This window comes from Tripterygium wilfordii, chromosome 8 (assembly GCF_013401445.1).
Source record: "Tripterygium wilfordii isolate XIE 37 chromosome 8, ASM1340144v1, whole genome shotgun sequence".
In the NCBI taxonomy this organism is placed as follows: Eukaryota; Viridiplantae; Streptophyta; class Magnoliopsida; order Celastrales; family Celastraceae; genus Tripterygium; species Tripterygium wilfordii.
This window is the reverse complement of record NC_052239.1, coordinates 2,024,925-2,046,161: the sequence shown is the minus strand read 5'-3', so window position 1 is coordinate 2,046,161 and position 21,237 is coordinate 2,024,925. Positions and strand designations below refer to the sequence as shown.

Sequence of the window (21,237 nt, the reverse complement as noted above, 5' to 3'; positions counted from 1 at the left end):
AGATGAGACCAGTGTGTTGTTGAAATCATTGAGGATTTGCTTTACTACACAGAATGTCTTGGTAGGACCAACCTAGTGGTTTTGTGGAAGATTGGTTGTCTAGGACTTGACTTGACTTGACCAGGTTAAATACTTTCTTTCTTGTCTTTCAATTATGCAATTTTTTAGTAGTGATAGAGGTTGATGCCCACTGAGGGGACAATGATGGAATAAGGAGGCTGATGTGCATTTTTCAAAAAAAAAACATTTTATCCCATTCAAACTGACATGATAGATTTATCACGTGTGGTTTGCGGGTTATTACACATACCCATAGCTACTGTGGGTAGGATCATATTTTGTTTTCATGTATTTGTGTTTGAGTAATGTTCGAGACCCATAAAATATGACTGCCATTTTATCCCAAATCTATGTAGCGTGTTCACGACAATTGATTATAAACACATATGTATGATTCACTATAAAAATATCTTCCACATTAATTTGGGTTAATATGAGGTTCATATTTTTGAGTCTCAAACATTATTCTATGTGTTTTATGTCATTTGACTAGTACAACTTGATAGAGTCTTCCCATTTATATTATTTGTTTTGATTATTATTTGACCCACTTCTAAATTGGATATTTAAAAGAAAGAATTTCTTCATGGGAGAATGACTATATTTATTTATTTTTTAAAACCAATCAGTCTCACCATCATTTGTATTTTACTATCTTACACTGCACAATGTAATTAACGAACTAATCCACCTCATTGTCATTATTATTTTACGTGTCACAATTTGATTGAAGAACGAATATACCTTTTGTCATTTCTATTATACGTGTCACGACTTGATTGACGAATTAATTTGTCTCATTGTCATTCTTCCTATATGTATAGTAACTTAATTGACTAAACAATCTACCTAATTGTCATTCCGACTCTAGGTGTCACAATTTGATTGACGAATTAGTTCGCCGCATAGTCATTCCTATTCTCCGTGTCACAACTTAATCGACTAACCAATTCGTCTCACTGTCATTCCTTGCGACATGACGTAATAGTAAAGTTAACTAAATTTACTACCATATATCGACCAGCTTATGGAGTGGGGATAGCTTGAGATGTTGTTGAAGGAGCTTTGAGGGGAAGGAATGAAGAGAGAAGGCTTAGTTTGTGTCAAAAGCTATTTCTTCATCCTTTCTACCTGTGTCTTTCAAGGATTTTGGTAAACTCTTGATCATTGATTACTTATCTTTAAGCAATGCATGGCACTTTGTAAAAGTAAAAACTACTCAAATTTATTCCCATAACAAAATAAGAAAGGACACACAATATCATTGATGTTTAGCATAGGCAAATTATATTCTGCAAGAGGGGTAAAGTTAGAATAGACAACTATTTATAGTTGCCGAGTCCGGTGGACTGTATTTTCGATGGGTTCCCTCGTCACGGATAAAAAATAGTTGCGGAGAGTAAAATTTTGGGGGATGAAGTTCAAGCAGCAACTATTTGCAGTTGCCGGAAAGCTATATGTCACAATAAAATTATGGGGTCCCAAAGAATCAAAATTACAAAAAAACGACAAGGGTGGGGAAAAAAAATTAAGTTCCCAGCCAGCCTGACCTACAGCAATCTAATACTGTCAACCAATTTGAAAACAAAATAGAACTTCAAGTAGTCTTAGGCTTTGGCTTAATACGCTTCACCCTCGAATACAGAAAAACTCCGGCAATAGCCACACCGGTACCTGCATTATGAAATCAGCAGAGAAAAGAGTATGGTTAAACAAAGTTAAATATGAACAAACATCAATGATCAAACAAGCAATGTTATTTTTCTTGCAATAGGGTATGAAATGCAACTTACCTAGAGAGCTAATAGGTGAGACGGGTGTACGAAAGAATAAAATGGAACTGACAATGATGACAACGCGCTTCAAACAATTGGTCACAGAGTGGGTAACAGGGGAGACCCTTTGCAATAGCATGTAAGCAACCTGCAAGTTTCAACACAGAGAGCATCAAGCTGTTCTTAGTTAGGGTGCTGGACAACCATTTAATATACCCGGCCTTGGCCAGTTTTGTGTCCTTTTATTTTATATCTATCCAACTTTATACATACTCCCAATCACGAGACCCTCTAAGACAAGTGAATGGGACAAAAGTTATCCAATCTTACACTTGGGCAAGTACAGGAGAACAATCAACACCCATGGAAATCCAGCTCAAATTGAACAAATTGTCCTAGTAAGTAGTAACAAAACATGATATACTTAATCCACTCATAGACCAAAGAAATGGGCATGATAAATGATTAACTCCTCGTAATCTGCTTTAATTATCTGTCTCTTACTTGGTTAATAGAATTACAAGAAAACAATCTGTACAAAACCAGCCATCAAGAATCAAGTGGGAAACCACAATTTTCAAGGCTAAAACTATGGAAACATAAAGAATATGCATGCTCATGGATGTGCCGACATATAGCTACCAACTTTAAAAGCCCTAAGATTTCCATGCAATAAGGTTCATGTTTCCTACATTATTTTTTTTGACAAATATAATATTAATTTTAATGTTTGTTATTTTTAGCGTGTGGAAGATTCAAATCTTCAACTTATTTGAAATCTTAAGAAGTGATTACCACTAGGTCAAGATCTCCTTGTTTTGTTTCCTATTATATTATAAGTTCATGTAGCTGATCCTAAATTGTCAAGAGACAAACGTCATTGTTGTGATGATGATGGTAGTGGTTTATATCTCATAGCTTTTGACAAAAAAGTACATGCATTTATTATTTTTTTTTGCATACAGCACATTGAGATAGCATACAGTACCGCACAATCAGTTAATTCAAAACCATAAATGCAGTGCACCACGAGAGAAGAAAGGAAACCCAGAACAGCATGACAATATGACACATACAGAATCATAAACTTTAAATCTAGAAAGAAAAAGTACAATTTTTGAGCACATGAAATGAGGAAAACACATAATATAGGACTCCGAAAAGGAAACCCGGAAAACCACAGAGACACAAACGGCATTACCTGCTGATAAGCGTGAAAGCAGAGTGCGGCCAGAAGAGCCCTAGTGCATACTTGATTGACATTAAATCCCTAAGGAGCATAAAATTTATCAAAAAATGACAAATACAGAGATCAGGTAACAAGAAATGTACTGTCCAAGTAAACCGAAAACTTCCAAGATACAAGGATTTCAATTAAAAAAAAAAAACTTACAGCAGATTGCAGATATGCAGGGGTAAACTTGACACCTTCCATAAAGATAGCCACTGGGGCTATCAAGAACAAAGACATAATTGTAATTATTGAAAAAAGAGTAATGTCGTCCACAGATTCCTGCCAGAAGAGAAGCTTTCAAATTAAGCCCATTCAAATCAAAGGGAAAAAAAGTTCAATCAAGTTTCAAATGATGGATAAGTTGAGAGATGTTGTTACAGGTAAACAAGAAGCCAAGCGTTATTCCCACTACCAATCAAGAGAGAAAATATATAAAATCGGTAGGAACATTACCTCCTTCTTGACCATGACCTTTTTGCTGAGGACATTGCGGGATTGGTTCGTCAAATTGGAAGCCATTGCAGCCCAAAATCCATACCTTTTGCATATACATAACAATGAAGTCATGGAATAAAAAGAAATCTAATATTTTGAAGTGGGGTTTTTGTATCAGACTCAGATATTACTAACACGATTGAGATCCACCACTAGAAGGTCTGCAATATCAAAGTAAGTGGTCTGTTTTGGCAATAGTAATTAGAAGCATATGCAAAGTGATTCTTACCAATTGAAAGAAGCCTCGGTCACAGATGCAAGTGCCACTCCGCCAACAATTGGTAGAAGGGAACCAACCACCCAGGGAGTAGGAATCTGTACAGTATGATCACAAGAAATTTGATTATATCGACTTTTATAGCTATGGATATTAGAAATTAACAAAGATATAAAATGTTCAATCATTTTTCAAAACAAAATTATGTGCATGTGCTGCTGATGTACATGCAACTTAGTGTAGCAACCGTAGCACAATTCCTCCTATTTCTACATGCCTTTTTTTTCCCATGCAAAAGATGAGACACAAAATTCTTACCTCTCCGAGAAACATGGCGGACAGGACAACAGAAAAGAAAGGCTCCATAGCTTTGATTGTGTGAGTGAAAGAAACAGCGACTTTCCCAAGACTCATAATTGTAAAAAGATTTCCTAAAGTGTGCGCCACAGCAAGCGGTAGAATTGCAGCGAGCTGTCAAGAATCAATTAAAAGGGAATTATGATTCAATAGAATTCAATGTCCTGCAAATAAGAAACACCTTTGACCTTTTTTTAGCACAAAACAAATTACCTGTGCGCCACTGACTTTTGGCCTCTTATAGAGGTTGAGAGTCCACATTAACGTAACAAGTACAGTCCCAATGGCAAATTGAAACATGGTGACGGTAACTGGAAATGGGTAGACCTTCAAAACCTGTCAAGTAGAAGAATGCTTAAAAAATTAAAAAATGTGTACTCTCTGGTAAAAAATGTGTATTCTCTGGCTCAACTATGCATAATCATATTCTACTCAGGTATACCATTCTTAGTCCATTCCCTAGGCTAACATACAGGGGTGGTGGCACCCTCCCATTATTTAGAGACGGGAATTGGGCAAGGCTACCATACCTTCTCACTGCAAAGAAAGAAGTCTGGAGCCCCTCTGGGTGCCTCAACCCACAAAAGAAACCAATTTCAATATTCATATTTTTTGCATAATTTTCTAGTTCATGAAAACATTTTAGAGGGTTCTCAGAACTCAAAAGCATACAAATATATAAAACTATTGGGGCAGGATTAGGAAAAGTGGGGTTGGGCAAGAAGCCAAGAACTGAGAACCCTCCCCTAAATCCACTAGCAGGACTACTTTTAAGTTTTGAGTTTGCTCCTGCACCCATACATTAAAAAGGGAACCCTGCTGAATATGTGTTTAACAGGATGAAAAGTATCTGTTAATTATGATCTCTGAAGAACTGCGAAGGAATGATCTGGTATCATGCCTCCCAACAAGGGCAATATACTTACCAACAAAACTAGATGGAACCTACATAATTCAAATTACAAATTCACAAATTCTTGGACATAAGATTCTAACTCTCAGGAGTCCAAAACAATAATTGGCTTCACAGTCAATGGATATATATAGCCGCAGAAAACTCTTTATATTACAAAAATTATAACAGGTACAAAGTTTGAAGCTCTATACATCCATCAATCATAACACAACAAGTGTTTGCCACATCAAAATTAATTTAGTCATCAGGTAAAAGTTTATTTACACTAATATTCAATTTCTCATAAATATAATCACGAATGTCAACGCCTAAAATTCATTTCTGATCCTTCAATCTCTTTCCTCATTGATTTCGCTGGAAGAGGGAAAGAACTTTCAGCGTGTTGAATTTTAAAAAAATTTCAACTAATCGTGATTATCCCTGACAGCAATCTAATAGTCTCCAGCATCCACTCTTACTCCAAACAAAACTGAGTGTAAAGAAATAATCGAAATCATACTCAAACCAAAAACAAGCATGCAAGGCAGAAGATTACGAAGAATCAATTAGGAAAAAAGACCTGCTTATTGTAGATGCTGAATAAAACAGTGAAAAGATACCAGAGGCCAATCAACAATCCAAGCTGGAGTGTCTCCACCAAACTACCAGACTTCTCGCCCTCCGCTGCGCTCTCGGGCACAGCAGCGGCTCTGGTCTCGAAACGCTCATTTCTGGCGGGAACAGGAACGGAGGCCCATGGCCTGAGCCCCAAAGGCGACGAACTCAAGTTCCACGACCGCCTAGTAAATTTAACCGAGACTGCATCTGTAGACGCACTAAGATCGCGAAGCTTTGGCGACGAAGAGCAAGAAACACGTACCGGATTGCATCTAAGGCTCGTTAACAGGGCCCGAGGCTTCGGAGACGGGAGCGTCGGAGAGAGTCCAAACGATTGGCTCTGCATTTTCCGAGGCTTCAATAGGAATTACGAAGTATGATGTATATATGGAATCATAGATGATTCCCGTCGATTTTCTCATAATATATTTTAATGAGGATCGATGAGGATCCAATTTTGAATGAAAATTGAATGGGTAGTTGGTGGACTGCTATGGAGGGAAAACGGGACCAGTCTTTGATCGGCTGCGTTGACAAGTCATTGCCACCCGCAAAGTCAAGAAACAAGGCTATTGTTTTGTTGTCCATTTACTTGTGCGTACCCTAACTCGAAATAGATTATTGTTCAATTTATTTGTTCGGATTTAAATCAATTCGGGTATTATCAATTAAATACGTCCGAAATCTAATCCGAGTTAGGGTCCAAACATATAAATATTTTATAAACACGTGTTGTTTTCCAACCAGGAATTGAACTAATCAATCGAGATATTTCTTTGTTCGATTTCTGAGCCCCTACCTGCATGAGATTTAATACAATCTTACTTATCGTGAGTGTAGTGTAATGTGGGTTGTTTTGATAACCCAAGGTTTAGATCACTCTATTGTTAGAAAGAACATGTTAGGGGTTCCTCGTAGGGCTATTCAAAAAAAACCGTCAAAACCGAAATGATTGGTATGTTTTTTTATAATACAAAATTACAAATTTCTCCATTAAAAACCAAACCGAACCAATCCGATAAAAAACCGAAAAAATCGACAAAACCGACTATTTGATATGTTATTTTAATGTCAAAAAAACCCTAAAAAATCGATCGAAACCGACCGCGAACATCCCTAGTTCCTCGGTTAAAGAAATTCAGTTTTATAAAAAAAAAAAGAAAGAAATTCAGTTTTCTGATTAGGCAAGTAGTTTGGAAAGGGAAAAAACTATTAAAAGAAAGCTGTAGCTTTGCCAGGAATGGCAATTACAATATTTTTTTGGCCTACCAAGTTATGTCAAATATTCTATTATTGCATAGACTAGAATATTCGATATTTAGCCCTCCTTCTTGAATGAAAGATTCAATGCAGAGAAAAACATAAGGAGAGTCAAGTCAGTGCCAGACCTTGGAATCTCTGATGCCAAGCTTAAGCAACTGCATTATAAAATCGATAGTACTACACGTCCAAAATGTACACATTCATAAGTATACATAATAACATGACAAGCCATGTAAACAACTGACTAAGCAAATTCAAAAATCAAACTCCTAAAATCACTCTAACCAATAGTGTCCCTAAGGGCAGGCAAGATGGGCGGTCGCTCAGGGCCTCCAATCCCCAGAGCCTCATACTTTTGAAAAATACTAGACTATTAATAATGTAGTAATCACAAGAAATGCTAAATAAGTTAGTTATGTTATTTATTGAAAGTGATTTGACGGAAAAAATCGATTAGACCAACATAATTGGTGATTTTGCATTTCAAAATGCTACAAGATTCAAATTTTTAAGTAATAGACGACATTAAATTTTTGTTTCTCAAGAGGGTTCATTTTCAAAATTTCGCATGGACTCCTAAAGACTGGGGTATGCCACTGACTCTAATTATCTCTCTTGGAATTTCAATTTTCTATCTCCCCTCTCTCCCTCTCGCGCGATATTATCTCTTCCTCTCTCACGGCCAACAATGGATCTCCACCGTCAATCACCAATCTGACCGCCATCAAAGGCGGATGTGCAGTAGAATGACTGGGGGGCTGGGCCTCTAGTGGAATTTTGAGAATTTTTTTTTTTTTTTTTTTATATATAGAGCTTTAGATATTAGCCCAAGCAAAAAGTAGTTAGGCCCCAATTAAAATTAATTTACCCCCACTCAAATTGGGCTTGTCTAGTTAAGTTGGGCTTTATTCTGAGGGGTCCGTTATATGAAACCAAACATCAAGCCAGGTGCCACGTTTGATCGTTCTCCTCCATAGGCAGCAAAAAATCCTAACGATCTGAGATCAATCCCACCATAAATAAATAGCAAAACCTTGGAAAAAAAGGGCACCGAATATCTCCAAATCTCCCAAATTAGCCAAGAAATGTCGTCAATTTAGCCCCCACATTTAGGGATAAACCCTATAATTTCACGCTATCTATGTATATTCCGGCGTAGAGAGTTGATTTCCACGCCAATTTTATCGGATGCCTATAAAGGAACAAACCAGTATAATCCCTGCGTGATCTTTACGAGATTTTGTTTTCCCGGAAACTAGAGAGGAAAGTGAGAGAAAATGCATTCAATGAGTCTCAAAGTTTTGACTGATTTTTATGGGGGCGCATGGAGGGATTTGCCCGGTCGAGGAAGCCCAGGGCTTTCCGATTTTGATACGGGGATAAGGAGAGTGCGAGTGAATTTCGGGGACTTCACGAGGAATTGTCGCATTGTAGCTTGTTCATCGGAGAGGAAGGGCAATGGTGGAGGCCAGAGTCAGAGTTCGAATTCGAGTCCGAGTTCGTTTTTGTCTCGCAGCCAAAGTTATGCCCTTCTGAAGCAGCAAATGGATGTTGCGGCCAAATCCGAGGTTAGTGTAAACAAATTTTCGGATGATATGAAAAAAGTGTGGCGGTATTGTTAGCGGGTCTGCTTTGAATGTCAGGATTACAAGGAAGCTGCAAGAATTCGAGACTCGCTGAGGTCGTTTGAGGAAGAAGAGCCTGTTCTGCGGCTTCGAAGGTTGTTGAAAGAGGCAATTGCTGATGAAAGGTTTCAGGTACCCATTCAAAATTTCGAACATAATTATTCATTGTTAAATGTTAATGTATTGAGATTTGGGTGAATTTGTTTGCCAGGATGCAGCCAGATATCGCGATGAGCTAAAGGAAATTGCGCCATACTCTTTGTTAAAATGTTCAAGTGATGCAACAACACTGGTATGATTATGATGCTTTGCTCGTCTTTTTAAGACTTTTAGTATTAAAAGCAATTGTCTTTTTGGCAATTTTGAATGGTCCAACAGTTTTTAGCATTCTTTCCTATTGGTGACTTTGTCATGTTCATGAACAGAAAGAGTTTACACTACAGTTTAAGTTTGGAATGGTTTCTTGATGAAGTGGAATGAAATATTGTATTAGGTATATATGAAATATTCTTAGGTTAGATGGTTGAACTGATTTTCATTGCCTGGGAGAATGTTGCTGCCTGTGCCTCGTATATGTTTAACTGGCTCTGCATGGACAGAACTGGCATTTGAACACACAAAGTTGCTTGTAAAATGAATAAGAAAATTCAAGCAAGCTAAAAAAATTGATTTGGTTGCAATTGAAAAGAAAAATCTCTGATTTTGCAGGGAATAAGAGTTCAAGTGAGGAGTGTGTATATTGAAGGCCGAAGTCAACCTTCAAAAGGGCAGTATTTCTATGCATACAGAATAAGAATCACAAATAATTCAGATCGCCCTGTTCAATTGCTCAGAAGACATTGGATTATCACTGATGCTAATGGAAAATCTGAAAATGTCTGGTGAGTTAACTGTGCCTTGTGTGCCATCCTTCATTTTTGGAGTCACCAGAGACAATTCACTTGATGCTTTTTGTTTGTCTTTCCTAAAGGCATGAGCTACATTTTGTATTTCTGTTATTTCTGATTTGAATTTTGTATCATTCTCCATATTGCAGGGGGGTTGGGGTTATTGGTGAGCAGCCAGTAATACTTCCTAGAACGGGTTTTGAATATTCATCAGCATGCCCCTTAAGCACTCCCAGCGGCAGAATGGTAAGATCGACTGTCGTATACTTTTTTCTTCCTTTTTTATTTGAAAACAAACTATATTGACGTAACTCAAGAAGAAAATTTTTTCCGTCTACTTGGAGAATGTTCTCAGACCACCATCAAATGCGTAATGCTTATTTTCATACTATTAGTGGCTTGTGGTCATGAATAAGTGCCTTATTAGAAAACTTGATCATACTCGAATGACGAATCAAAGGAATAGAAGGCAACCCAACTTCATTTAATTGGAATCGAGTTGATTATGGATTACATTAATCAAAAAGCCGCTATGCCTTTAGTTAATACTTAATACATGAAAGCATGTCATATCCTTCGATGGATTGAACACACACAAGACACTCATATATAGTGGCCATGTTTTAGATTTGTGCATATTATGTTGAAGAATGACCAGAAATGGATGATCCTAGATCTGACCCTGAACACATTTGACTTCTGTTTTGATTGAAAAACAACAAAACATTTTCAACTTCATTCAATTATCAATACGCATAGAATATACATGCCCAGGCACAAAGTATGGAGTGGTGCTTTTAAAGTCAGATTGTTATTCACCTAAAATCACCACGACTATGTTCATCTGGAGAACATTCCTTGTGTGAAAAATCTTTCTATTCAAGTTTCTTATTGTTGTTACTATCTTCTTTTCCATCAATGTGGTAGAGTTTTAAATTGTCTCGAAAAATGCTTTCCTATTATTTCTGGATAACCATACCATGGAATTTATGTGTACTGGTTTGATAATAATGCAGGAAGGTGATTTTGAGATGAAACACATAGACAGAATAGGCTCTCGGACTTTCAATGTTGCTATTGCGCCATTTTGCCTATCAATGCTAGTAGATGATGCTGATATCTTTTGAGTACTAGGCTATGGCACCCACTTTGACATGTAGAGAAACTGCTTCCCTACGCATAACATATTTGTCCAATTGATTATTCAGACAAAAAAACATGGGGAAGGAAAAAAAACTTGTAAAAACTGTAAATTATTGTATATTGTCATTTAAATTGTAAAACTTGTGCATTATTGAGTTGAGTTTATTGTCCTCACTCCTCATCTACTGTTTATGTTGATGTAAATGACTTGGGGAAATTATATGCAGCAGACTTATGAAGTTGAGGATTTTCTATTGATCAATGTAAAGATTCTTTGATGGTTTTAGTATGAGACTTCAACAGCTTGGTATTTTGATATGGTAAACCAAGATCATCCAAAATGATGTCTTGTGTTCTTCACAATTGCTATTACTAGGCCGAAAATAACCCTTAACAGAGGGAGCCCAATAACTGACCATATGGAAGTATGAAGATTGTAGCAGAAAGAAACATGTTAGCAGACAAACCAAGTTGGAAACTGAAAGAACATTATTGTACGAGGATGAGACATGGAAGCCATGCCTAAAAGGAATCCACCCCACTTGGCTATTGGCCTTCAGGGTTTCCAAGTTTGTTGTGCTCGTAGTATTGCTTACCATAGCTACTTTGGTGGACGACTTTAGCATATTTTACTATTACACTCAGTAAGCAACTCGTATCTAACACTTGATGATGCTGTCTAATTTCACTGTTGAGAAGTAGCTAGTATTCTACATGAAATTTAAAAACTTTTGGTATATTATTTGGCATATGCTAGTCTAGTTTTGGTGAAAATTCCAATTCGATATGCATTATCTAATTGGAGATTAAATGATACATTTCCCTTTACACCAGCATTGTTGTTAACTGCTTACAGTTCAATACTTCATTTCTGCTTATGAATTTTTAAGAGTAATTGTAATTTCTGCTCCATTATACATAAACTGATGATGACCATATATGTGGTTTAATTGTACACTTCCCTGTGGAGTTCTTGAGATGCCTACTCATATCATTTGAATGAGCAAACAAAGAAGTATTATGTCTCCCCATTAATATTATTGATCCATGTTGTTTCTTGGTTTTTGCAGGTGGACCTTTACATTAGTCACCTCTTGCTTTGGGGTAAGTTCAACATAATTGAAAATGTGTTTGTCAGTTTTTTTAGAGTGCTTTTCTCGAACTATTAGAGAAAAAGATATCTAATTTGGATAATGATTTTGATATTGCGGCTTGGGTTTTTGTTTTCCATGTGTGGCTGCTATCAATATCACAAAAGAGTCGGTGGCGACAAGGTTGATAATGCAGAAGTAGATGCTGAGCAAGGAACTTCTGTAGCTCCTGCACATTGCCAAGCAGCAGGGAAATGGGCTTATCTCTTTCAAATAATTTTCCAGGTATTTCTTGCGGTGCTTAGAATTGAATAGCTTTTTGTATATGTATTTTTTTGGAATAAGAACATTTCTGTGTTCAAATCCTTCCTCGTCTATGCTTTGTATGAATCCTCCTAAAGGAAACTGTGTTTACATGTCAGTATCTGATTAAGTGAACATGTTAAGAGTCTATAGATAAACAAGTAAGATTTGGATTCACTGAGTTCGAAGAGTTAGGCTCATTCCATCCATGAACTCTGTTCTTGTTCCGCCAGAATGAGTGATTAGATTTAGATGAACCGGGGAGGAAGCAGAATGTTGCTCTAATTGTTTTATCTAGATTTATTAACAGACAGGAAGCTTTCTGTTTTGACAATTTTTCTCTCAAAATTTTGCAACAGATGAATGCAAGGGCTGTTATGCTTAATGGTTGCTTGTTTTGGTTTATACTTGTTCTGTTCTTTGAAAATAAAGATTACAATATCAATCCTTTAAGTATTACATGCTGCTTCAGGTTCTAATTGCGAGCTACATTTCAGAGTCGGGTAGTCAATTGGATACTGTAAAGCATATCTCCCTTTTTGAGCTTCCATTTTAAGATAAATCAAACAACATAGCTCATTGAATTCACCGACTTTGTGGAAGTGTCGGCCTTCCATCGATCTTACGTAAGATCTCGATTTTGACAATCTTGATTGTATGTATGCATTCACTCAATGCTGTCTTCCTGATTGGCGATACTGCTCTAAATTGTTTGGTAAGCTGCCTTTATTAATACATTCGTGGCCCATCTTTTCGACTATTTTCATGAGTTGGTCTATAACTTCTTGATTTTTTCGTTTTCAGCGTTTCCCCTGGTTTCAGATTGCGTTCTTCCACCTGTCAACAATAGCCTACATTATATTTTAGTGGCTTGGTCCTTGTTAATGTGAAAATATGGTAAAACCATCACACCTCCATCGTCATCCTGCTGTGTATTGTTTGCAGCATTTATTGTTATCTAATTGTAATGTTATGCATGAACAGGTGGCCGCATCTCTTTCTTTTGTCAGATCCATTTTCTCGATTATGGTACATACCCTTAACCAGAAATAAAAATATTTTCTACCGGTACTTATATTGAAGACAGTGCTCCACATGAAGAAGGCATATGCTCAACACTTTTGTGCTTCTGAAATGTGATTAGGTACTTCGCCGTCTCGTCATGATGCATCTCCTATGCTAAAGAATTTTTCGTTCTGCTCACAAGGCTGAAACACATTGTATTCGAGATGGTTCCCCGATTCCCATTTGTCTTCGAGATAGCGTCAGGTGCATAACCAGTTTCCAAGGCTCGATTAGAACACTGTAAGTTTTCTCACGGATGGGGTAGCTACAGAGTAGATGATGAGAGCAATAAATTTACAACAAAACGTAGAAAACTACGGAATACATATTAACATACTGTAAAGAAATTGTTATAGCAAGTTGTTTTTGTGAAGATTTATAAATGTTGAAGAATTACTTAATAGCAGTGAATGCCTTGTCTATATAATTCCATTTACTTTGCTGCTTCATTCCTTCTAATGTATGCTTATAATCTGCTGATGATGTATGTATATATTCTTTAAACTTGTATTGCTAAATAAAGGCTTACACATATCAAACAATCCCAAATCTTCATGGACAGAATGGCTTGGTGGTGGCGGAGCCATCTCTATGACTAGGAATGATGAAATGCCTTAATCTTCCTTCTTGCTTCTTCATGTACTTTTCACAAAGAAACTCCATTGAAAACCTATCTTCAACCTCTCTATTCACATCATGCACAAACACATCAGTCTCTGCTCCTTCCTCTCTGTTCCTCGTCATCATCCCTGCTGTGTATATGGCACTCATCCTCCCCGGTGCCTCTTCATAGTACCCCGTCGGAGCATCCACCATTATCAAATCCCACTTCATCTCATAAACCTCACTTGGCAAGCCTTTCAGTGAGAGCTGGCAAATGGAGTACTTAGGGTCACCAAGTGATGTGCACTCAGGTCCTCTGCCAACCTCCATTAGATTCTCTGCCAGGTTCACCTGTTATCATAGACATTATATTATTAGATATGAACTCCATCCCACGTTGAAACGAAATTCAACCTCCCACATTGAATTCTTTTAGTCCTTAAATGTCATGATGTTCTGCATTATTAAAGATTCAAGCCAAATTAGCATTACCTTGGTATCATAGGTGACATGGTATGATTCCAACATGGGGAAGCGTCGTTTGATCTGTTCAATCCATGATTCGTCTTCTTCAAGGAAGATTGTGGGGCCACCATGGTTGAGTGAGCTCCACATGAGACTGTCATGGCCTAAGCCAAAAACCAAGAAGTTACATGGTGACTTTCTGTCAAGAACTCTTGCTGTGACTGAGATTTCTTTGAAGCTTTGTTGTGGAGTGATGGTTGAGGTTGAGTAGTGTATGAGAGCTTGCGCTAGAGAGCGAGGGATCTTAGTGCAAGCTGTAGAACAATTTTCTGTTGTTTCTTTCACTACTTTTGAGGTTTTTGGTGTCAAAACAGGAAATATGTTCTGCTTGGAAGAAGAAGAAGAAGATGATAAGCTTGATCTGAACAAGAAGAGGAGGAAGAAAGCAATGAAGACACCAATAACAATAAACTTAAAGTTCAAAGCTTGATGGGGTTTAGGCCTCATGTTCATCTGTTTTTTCTTTTTCTTTCTAGTGCTTTTTGTTTAGCAATGGAGAAAATGTGAGGATTGGTCACTAGGATTTTGGAAGTGTGTGTGTGGAGAATTTGTATGTCGGGTGGCTTTGAATTGGGAGGATTGAGGGGGGGGGGTGATGAGCGAGAAGTAGAGATTTGATTGATTGATTGCTTGTTTTGATGCTTGTAAAATAAGGGAAGAAACATTTCATGTGATTTGATGAAGACACAAGAGCTTCTAAGTTTTTGGATGAAGCAACAACAATGGTGGGTACATCTGCTAGGTTGGTGGAGTTATAGAAAAGTACCCAATTAGGGTTAAAATGCTAATAGAATATTTGATAAACACATTACAAATATATTGTCATTACCACAAACAAAAGGCATAAAATAAAAAAAAAATCGAATATTGTATAAAACATGTCAAATTGTCGATCAATACTATAATGATACATATTTTTTATAGGCAAATCCCCACATCGGGAAAATTACACCAACATGCCTCTTTTTTTGGTAACGTGAAACCCACCTAACTGCCTACTAGATAACGACTAGTAAACCTTGGGCCAAGTGCAAGAGATAACGCATGGTAACATTTGTACATGATAGACTGAGCAAGAGCCTATCTTCCAAATTAAGATAATGGAAACACTCATGAGACTTGAACTCATGGCCTCCCGTTGGCACTAAGAGTTGCCGCAATCAAGTACACTATCACAGCCAACGACCCGTTGTTACGCCCATATTCCTCCCTTAACACAATGTATGCTTTTGTATTCGAAATTCAGAAGATTCTATCTACAACAATTACACACAAGCAAATTTTATAAAGCTACCAAGACATTAAAATATGGAGAAACTAAAATTAAAGAAGCTCAACTTACCTGAAAATTTGGTAGATAACATGATAGACCTTTTCTGGTTATTCAGATTATGCCCAAGGGGTAACAAAAAAACTCCCAAGCAGAAAATCTCCAAATTTACAAAGAAGTGCTTGGCAAAGAGCCCATTAAAATAACTGTATTGATGTTCCTATGCTGCTTTACCTTCTCTGATTTTGCCTTGGAGAATAGTCCAGACAGTAATCCTGCAGATGATCCAGAACTTGATCTGCCCAACAGGCTCAATTCAGCTTCACCACTATTCTCATGGCTTATCCCCTCAGAGGACCCTTTGTCCGCACCCGCCCCAAGATGTACCCCGCAAAAGCAACTCGTGAGCTTCCTAAAGCAAGCCTTGTGGAATACTGATTCACAAGAAATACACCGTTGTACCTCACCTTCCTGTTTAAGTAGTTTCTGGACAATTAGATTATATCTACAACAGTTTTTTAATAATCAAACATCATGTTGTTCCTGAGGAAAATATAAACGATTTAGATAAATACGTTACAAGTCTTCAAGCATATATCAGCAACCATCACAATATTTTTGCAGTGATTGGTTTTTTCATGTCATCATGGGGAGAAAGGTAATCATTTGAATGCCTACCTGGAAAGGAAAAATAAATGAAGATGGGTCATCACAAAATTGTCGAGCACTGCATGGGACTCCCACATCGCAACATACGAGACATTGCTCTGTTATATGCTCCAGGATTTTCCTTGAGGCAGTTTCCACAATCACAGGTAATGCTGCAATAAAAGTAGAGAAAATCTTTTAGAAAATAAGATGAAGGGTTCATGCAGAGACACATCAGCCTACAAGAAAAGGATACAGAGACAGATAAGTGCAATGATAAAGCAGGAGTTACTTATCTATTGAAGTTACCTGCAAAAGCTCCTTTAGAAAGATCAATGAGGTCTCTGAGTGCAAAAAAATCATTGCTTTCAATTAGATATCTGCGAGACCCAAGTCCTTTATTAATGGACCTCCGGAATGGGCATCGAACATATTGAAGCATACCTCCTACTTTTTTCCTGACACCCATAACATGGTTCAGAGCTGGTACCCTTGAGAAGAGGAAAGGGTTAACTGCACTGACACAAAGCATAGGCTGTGGAAAACAATTCGTTAGGAAGATTAACCATGGTCTCTCATGCAAGACAAAAGGGCAACCAACAAAAAAAAAAAGAAATGGATATCTGAAGGAGATCAACATTGATATGACATATACATGTATGAGCTACTTTGATGCATAAAATGTACATAACCGCTTTGGGATTTAACAAAACAGATAGATAGACAAATGAACTGTTGCGTTCGAGCCAAAATGAATAAATTATTTCCACTCTTCAGTGTCTACTATATAGCTAGTCAGAGATCCTTATATTGAGAAGGGGAGTCCAGGTACATTGTTTCATGTGCCTTGCAAGTTTATTGATATAGTGAAACATTTTTGGGTTACATGTAATAAACACAGAAATATGGAACACCACAAGATTTACATCAATAAATCATCAGTAAATAAACACAGAGATATAGAACACCACAAAATTTACAACAATAAATCATCAGTAACTTGATCGTTGACATATTACATATAATGCCATCAGGTATGTGGCAAAGTTCACTTTGCAATACTCATTTACTTTGGGTTAAGGGGGATGGCGTCAGAAATATGATGGGAAAAGCACAAGGTGAACAGCACTCAATCATCAGTAATTTGATAGTTGGTCCATTACATGCAATGTCATCAGGTTAGTGACAAAATTCACTTTATAGTCCAAGAATTCTGTTAATTTCAAACAATAACAACTTTATCCTAATCCCTTAATCTTGTCGCCCGAGTAATCCAGGCCCATTTAAATACACAAAAGATCTGCAGATCAAGAGTACTGTAAATAGTCATAAAGAAGTTCGAACATTTAAATCACCTGTTCATGAATAGAGTCGAGATATGATTTCGCCAATTGAGATACAGGATATTGAGTAAAATCCCAAAAATGCAGAACTCTTGCTGGCAAAACTGCAGTCTCATTTGTATGGCATGAAGTACAAAACAACTGACCAGTGTACTCACACAGTCGAGGCTTTCCCCATCCAAGTGTCTGAACAAAGTCCCGCATTAATGACATTCCATCATCAAAATGTTTGCGGCATCCAGCACAAGTATAATGCTGTGATTCCAAAGTTTGTTTCATAGATTTGTACAGTCTAATTTCAACAATAAGAGATACAGTCTTCCCAAAAGTGGAGGTGCATTTAGTATTTTCCCCAGGAGTATATGATTCAAACTGAGTCACAAATCTATTTGATGTGGGTGTACTAGGGAAAGAATCTTGAGGAGACAAAAACCAAATTAATGTGCTTGAGGAAATGGAAAAAGATCTGGAATCCAGAATGGAATGCAAACACTCATGAATCAGAGCACTTCTCTCAGAAATCACATCAGGAGACACATTTCCAAATATCTTTCTGGATTCCTTTTCTACAGAAGACCAAGGAGAGGGAAGGATCAATCCTTGATCAGCAAATAAGGATTTCAGCCGACGATAAAGAGTAAAGAAATCACGATATCTGCGCTCAACCTCCCATTGATCCTTGCCACTCCATACTCTTATCCTGTACACAGTGTATTCCTTCACTCCAACCAATCTTTCACTAAGTGACACATCTCCTTTCTTCTGCCTAGCACCTACTACTTCAATGTCATCAATTCTCACGAGGTGAGGAAGTAATTGGTATGCGTCATCTGTACCAGACGTAGAAGCAGTAGACCCACCATCTCTTAAGGGTAGAGTTACTTGTGATTGAAATGCCGGATCACCCTGAGGGAACCCAGCCCCTGTAGACTCAGCAGAGTCAAGTAGAATCTCTTCCATTTCATGAACAATGTCATTGTACAATTCATTTACTTCGGGATTCTCCATCTACAAAATATGGTGGTACCAAATAAGAAGCAGCAAAACTACAAATCTACAAAGAATGAACTCAAGTGAGCAAAATTACTAAATTAGGCAGAAAATTATGGATTATGGTTGATCATCCACTTGCCAAAAGCATGTAGCATGCCATTAATTATTTTATGCAATTAATGCAGGAAAAACCTCTAACTACCATAATTTACATTCGGATGTCAATCAGCAAAAGAGGTATGTATAATATATTATCAAGACTGTCATGAGATTGATGCTCCATTGACGGAAAGGCTAAATCCAATAGGTGAGACAAATCTTCCAGCAAGTTGTTTTGCAGCAGAATTCAGCAATATGAGCTAATCCACCAAAAGACACAGCAGAAAGTCAGATAATCATCACCAAAGGTCTTAATCTCATGTCTTGATCCTATAAATAGCAAACCACATTTCTAAAAGAAAATTGACCAGATACGAAAGATAAATTACAGGAACATAGCAAAAATTTGAAACCAGTTGATACAATTTATTAACCTCTCACTTTAACAGCAACCAACAGTTTATCCTCTATGATTCCCACTCAAAACATCAACCAAGGCAAGAACCATTAATAGCTTCTCAATTTTTACCTGCTCAGTTATTGTTTTATCATGTTAAACGACACCTTTCTCCAGCATCAACTGATCAAAGTTTTAATAAGATATTTTTGGCATGAATGACATAATCTCGTGAATGTGAATTGCAAAATTTTTAGGTATCAATGCAAGAGATCCAGTGAAAGTTAAGCATGAAGATATCAAAACCAATGACTAACCTCGATATGTGCAGGTTGATCTTTGGAAAAATCTGCTCTAGCAGGAGTATTCCTCAATTTTTCCTTCATATTTTCAAATGTTGATGGTGAACTAGGTTTGCAGTCTTCAAAATTTTCTGTACCGAGATTTTCAGCAGATTCAGCTGGGTGGAAACAAAGTTGACTGAGTTTAGTATTGGAGAGAGTATCCAACTTTTCTTTTGACTTCCTAAACTCATGCTTTTCTAAAGCTTCACCTTCATCAATGACAATTTTCTCAGTATTTGCAAATTGATGTACCCTTTCCCTACCATAACCCATAATGTTCAAACTTGTTTCCAAGGGAACTTTATCGATTAATGGATCCTGTGTCATCTCAAAGTCGCCTCCATCATAAATATTTTGGGAAAACTTTGACTCACGATCAGCACCCAAGACTTGGTTGCTGGTGACAGGCACATCTTCTTGATATTGGTCTTGTTTAGCGAACCCCAGACAACCCATTGAGGTCATGGTAGAGCCTTGAGTCTCTTCAACCAATTCATTAATATCTTGGACTTCCCGACAGTCTGTAGAATTGTCTCTCATTTCTCCCACTTGCTCTGCTTGTCCTTCATTTTGGATACCCATAGGGCTCGCCAAATCATTAACAAACTTTTCAGTCGATCTCTCAGGACCATGAACGAGGTTACTGGTAGTAGGTACATGGGACACGTTTATCCCTTCCTCCGTTTGAATAATGCCTGGAGTAACAATTGAAGTATCCTGATCCTGAAAGCTGTTCAAAATCAGAGGCTCCAGCTCTTTTCCTCCCAGTTCAAGCTCAAAGTCATTCCAGTCTCCTGACCCAAAGGCAACAGATGAATTCAAAAGCAATGGATTTTCTTTCTCAGCCTCTGCTTGCTGGCCACACTGAATCTTCCCCTGACAATAGAGCTTACTCTCGTGGTCATCATCTGAACCATAGTTGTACATGGAATCCTCATCTCCTGAATGCAAATATTCCGACGAAATCCCATCCTCCTCGCCAAGGGTCTCTTCCCCATGAGACTGTGAGCCTAATTTTGAATCCAACCCACCTAAGCACTCATCGTTCTCTGCTCCGACCAACCCATCACCCAACAGCAACTCCTTCCTACTCCTCAGATTAGCAGTCCTTCTTCCCACCACTTTTGATTCACAACTTTTAAATACTCCAAAATCTCCCTCGCAATCTACCGCAGAAACACCCTTATCCCCATCGGGCATTTCATTTTCGCTACTCACCCCTCGAGTAGCCTCTACTGATCCACTGCTTCCATTCTGAACTCTAATATCCCAGTCATCACTTTTTCTAACACCGTCAATGGCAGAACTGGAAGGCTTTTGGTCCCCCAAATTCCTGGCTAACGGCAGTCCCAAACTGAAATTCTCCAAACTACCGTCATCCATTAACCCAAAACTCCTAAAGGACCCAAAGTCAGACTCTATGCAATCATTATAAGGTCCGACTGAGCTACACATGCTAGGTGTGCCCATGAGAGAGTTCGCGCTACAATAGCGCTCCAAATCAGACTCGTTACAGGAGGAGTACCGCGACGGAGACACAGGCGACAGTGGCGAATCGCCACCATCCAATTGAAGAGGAAATGAATCAAGTGGATCGGGAAAGGCGGGCCCCGAGACCTCGTTCTCTCGACTCCCCTCTCCCTTTATCATCTGAAAAAACCGCAACTCAACAAAGTAAATCAAATCGCACAAAAATTCAAAGCAAATACGATCGTCGAATGAACGAACCAAAAGCAGAACTAGCGGTCCTGATCTTTCCCTCAAGTTGCAGATTTAAAAAGCGTTAGCTTGATACGAAGAGGAACTTGAGAGGATCGAACCTTGAGAGGACTATTGCAGGAATTACAGGCCAGAGAGAGCTGACCTTGGCGCTTGAAGGAGATACGAAGACAGAGATTTACGCCACTCTGTTGCGAAAAGTATTTCCAAAATTGTTTTTTTTTTTCAGGCGTCAGATTTTATTTTATTTTATCTGTTAAGTTTGTGG

General features: G+C 37.9%; 4 protein-coding genes across 14 annotated transcripts; 1 reads left to right on the top strand and 3 right to left on the bottom strand.

Annotated features, from left to right (window-relative positions):
- Nucleotides 1-1,586: 1,586 nt before the first annotated feature.
- LOC120003734 (phosphoenolpyruvate/phosphate translocator 1, chloroplastic-like) lies at nt 1,587-6,164 on the bottom strand. The gene is made up of 9 exons (XM_038852790.1): nt 5,614-6,164; nt 4,352-4,474; nt 4,100-4,252; nt 3,794-3,879; nt 3,523-3,607; nt 3,229-3,348; nt 3,037-3,105; nt 1,854-1,983; nt 1,587-1,734 (listed from the first exon to the last, which is right to left on the bottom strand). The coding sequence occupies exons 1-9, from the start codon at nt 5,995-5,997 to the stop codon at nt 1,658-1,660; spliced, it is 1,227 nt and encodes a 408-aa protein (XP_038708718.1). The 5' UTR covers nt 5,998-6,164; the 3' UTR covers nt 1,587-1,657.
- Nucleotides 6,165-7,877: 1,713 nt separating this feature from the next.
- On the top strand, nt 7,878-13,450 carry LOC120003738. Of its 4 annotated transcripts, XR_005469369.1 has the most exons (11): nt 7,878-8,482; nt 8,558-8,671; nt 8,751-8,831; nt 9,248-9,420; nt 9,576-9,672; nt 11,640-11,673; nt 11,828-11,945; nt 12,436-12,678; nt 12,768-12,860; nt 12,948-12,992; nt 13,108-13,450. XR_005469369.1 is itself a non-coding variant. In XM_038852798.1 (6 exons), exons 1-6 carry the CDS (start codon nt 8,192-8,194, stop codon nt 10,551-10,553), a joined length of 867 nt encoding a protein of 288 aa, XP_038708726.1. In that variant the 5' UTR covers nt 7,879-8,191; the 3' UTR covers nt 10,554-10,855. The 4 variants fall into 4 exon arrangements, 1 of the variants encoding a protein (XP_038708726.1); XR_005469368.1 differs by having other exon boundaries at nt 11,828-12,678; XR_005469370.1 differs by lacking the exons at nt 12,436-12,678; nt 12,768-12,860; nt 12,948-12,992.
- A 130-nt stretch (nt 13,451-13,580) lies between these two features.
- Nucleotides 13,581-13,961, bottom strand: LOC120004221 (glucuronoxylan 4-O-methyltransferase 1-like). The gene has a single exon (XM_038853489.1). The coding sequence runs from the start codon at nt 13,959-13,961 to the stop codon at nt 13,581-13,583; it is 381 nt and encodes a 126-aa protein (XP_038709417.1).
- On the bottom strand, nt 13,841-21,228 carry LOC120003736. 8 transcript variants are annotated; one of them, XM_038852793.1, is made up of 8 exons: nt 21,071-21,228; nt 19,224-20,900; nt 17,430-18,425; nt 16,384-16,609; nt 16,105-16,247; nt 15,661-15,897; nt 14,124-14,260; nt 13,841-13,982 (listed from the first exon to the last, which is right to left on the bottom strand). In XM_038852793.1, exons 2-8 carry the CDS (start codon nt 20,898-20,900, stop codon nt 13,979-13,981), a joined length of 3,420 nt encoding a protein of 1,139 aa, XP_038708721.1. In that variant the 5' UTR covers nt 21,071-21,228; the 3' UTR covers nt 13,841-13,978. The 8 variants fall into 8 exon arrangements, 6 of the variants coding, with proteins under 6 accessions (XP_038708721.1, XP_038708720.1, XP_038708722.1 ...); XM_038852792.1 differs by having other exon boundaries at nt 20,979-21,207; XM_038852794.1 differs by having other exon boundaries at nt 19,224-20,909; nt 21,071-21,206.
- Between the last annotated feature and the right edge of the window lie 9 nt (nt 21,229-21,237).

What these genes read in the sequence shown, in the direction of transcription:
- LOC120003734 (XM_038852790.1), bottom strand. Translation starts at nt 5,997, where the DNA reads ATGCAGAGCCAATCGTTTGGACTCTCTCCGACGCTCCCGTCTCCGAAG. An exon ending in CCGCCATGTTTCTCGGAGAG is followed by an intron (nt 3,880 to 4,099) that starts GTAAGAATTTTG and finishes CATACTGTACAG; the next exon opens with ATTCCTACTCCCTGGGTGGT. An exon ending in AGGTCATGGTCAAGAAGGAG is followed by an intron (nt 3,349 to 3,522) that starts GTAATGTTCCTA and finishes CTCTTCTGGCAG; the next exon opens with GAATCTGTGGACGACATTAC.
- LOC120003738 (XM_038852798.1), top strand. Translation starts at nt 8,192, where the DNA reads ATGCATTCAATGAGTCTCAAAGTTTTGACTGATTTTTATGGGGGCGCA. An exon ending in TTGCTGATGAAAGGTTTCAG is followed by an intron (nt 8,672 to 8,750) that starts GTACCCATTCAA and finishes TTTGTTTGCCAG; the next exon opens with GATGCAGCCAGATATCGCGA. An exon ending in GGAAAATCTGAAAATGTCTG is followed by an intron (nt 9,421 to 9,575) that starts GTGAGTTAACTG and finishes TCCATATTGCAG; the next exon opens with GGGGGTTGGGGTTATTGGTG.
- LOC120004221 (XM_038853489.1), bottom strand. Translation starts at nt 13,961, where the DNA reads ATGGAGGTTGGCAGAGGACCTGAGTGCACATCACTTGGTGACCCTAAG.
- LOC120003736 (XM_038852793.1), bottom strand. Translation starts at nt 20,900, where the DNA reads ATGATAAAGGGAGAGGGGAGTCGAGAGAACGAGGTCTCGGGGCCCGCC. An exon ending in TCGACTCTATTCATGAACAG is followed by an intron (nt 16,610 to 17,429) that starts GTGATTTAAATG and finishes TGTTTTCCACAG; the next exon opens with CCTATGCTTTGTGTCAGTGC. An exon ending in CATTTATTTTTCCTTTCCAG is followed by an intron (nt 15,898 to 16,104) that starts GTAGGCATTCAA and finishes CTACTTAAACAG; the next exon opens with GAAGGTGAGGTACAACGGTG.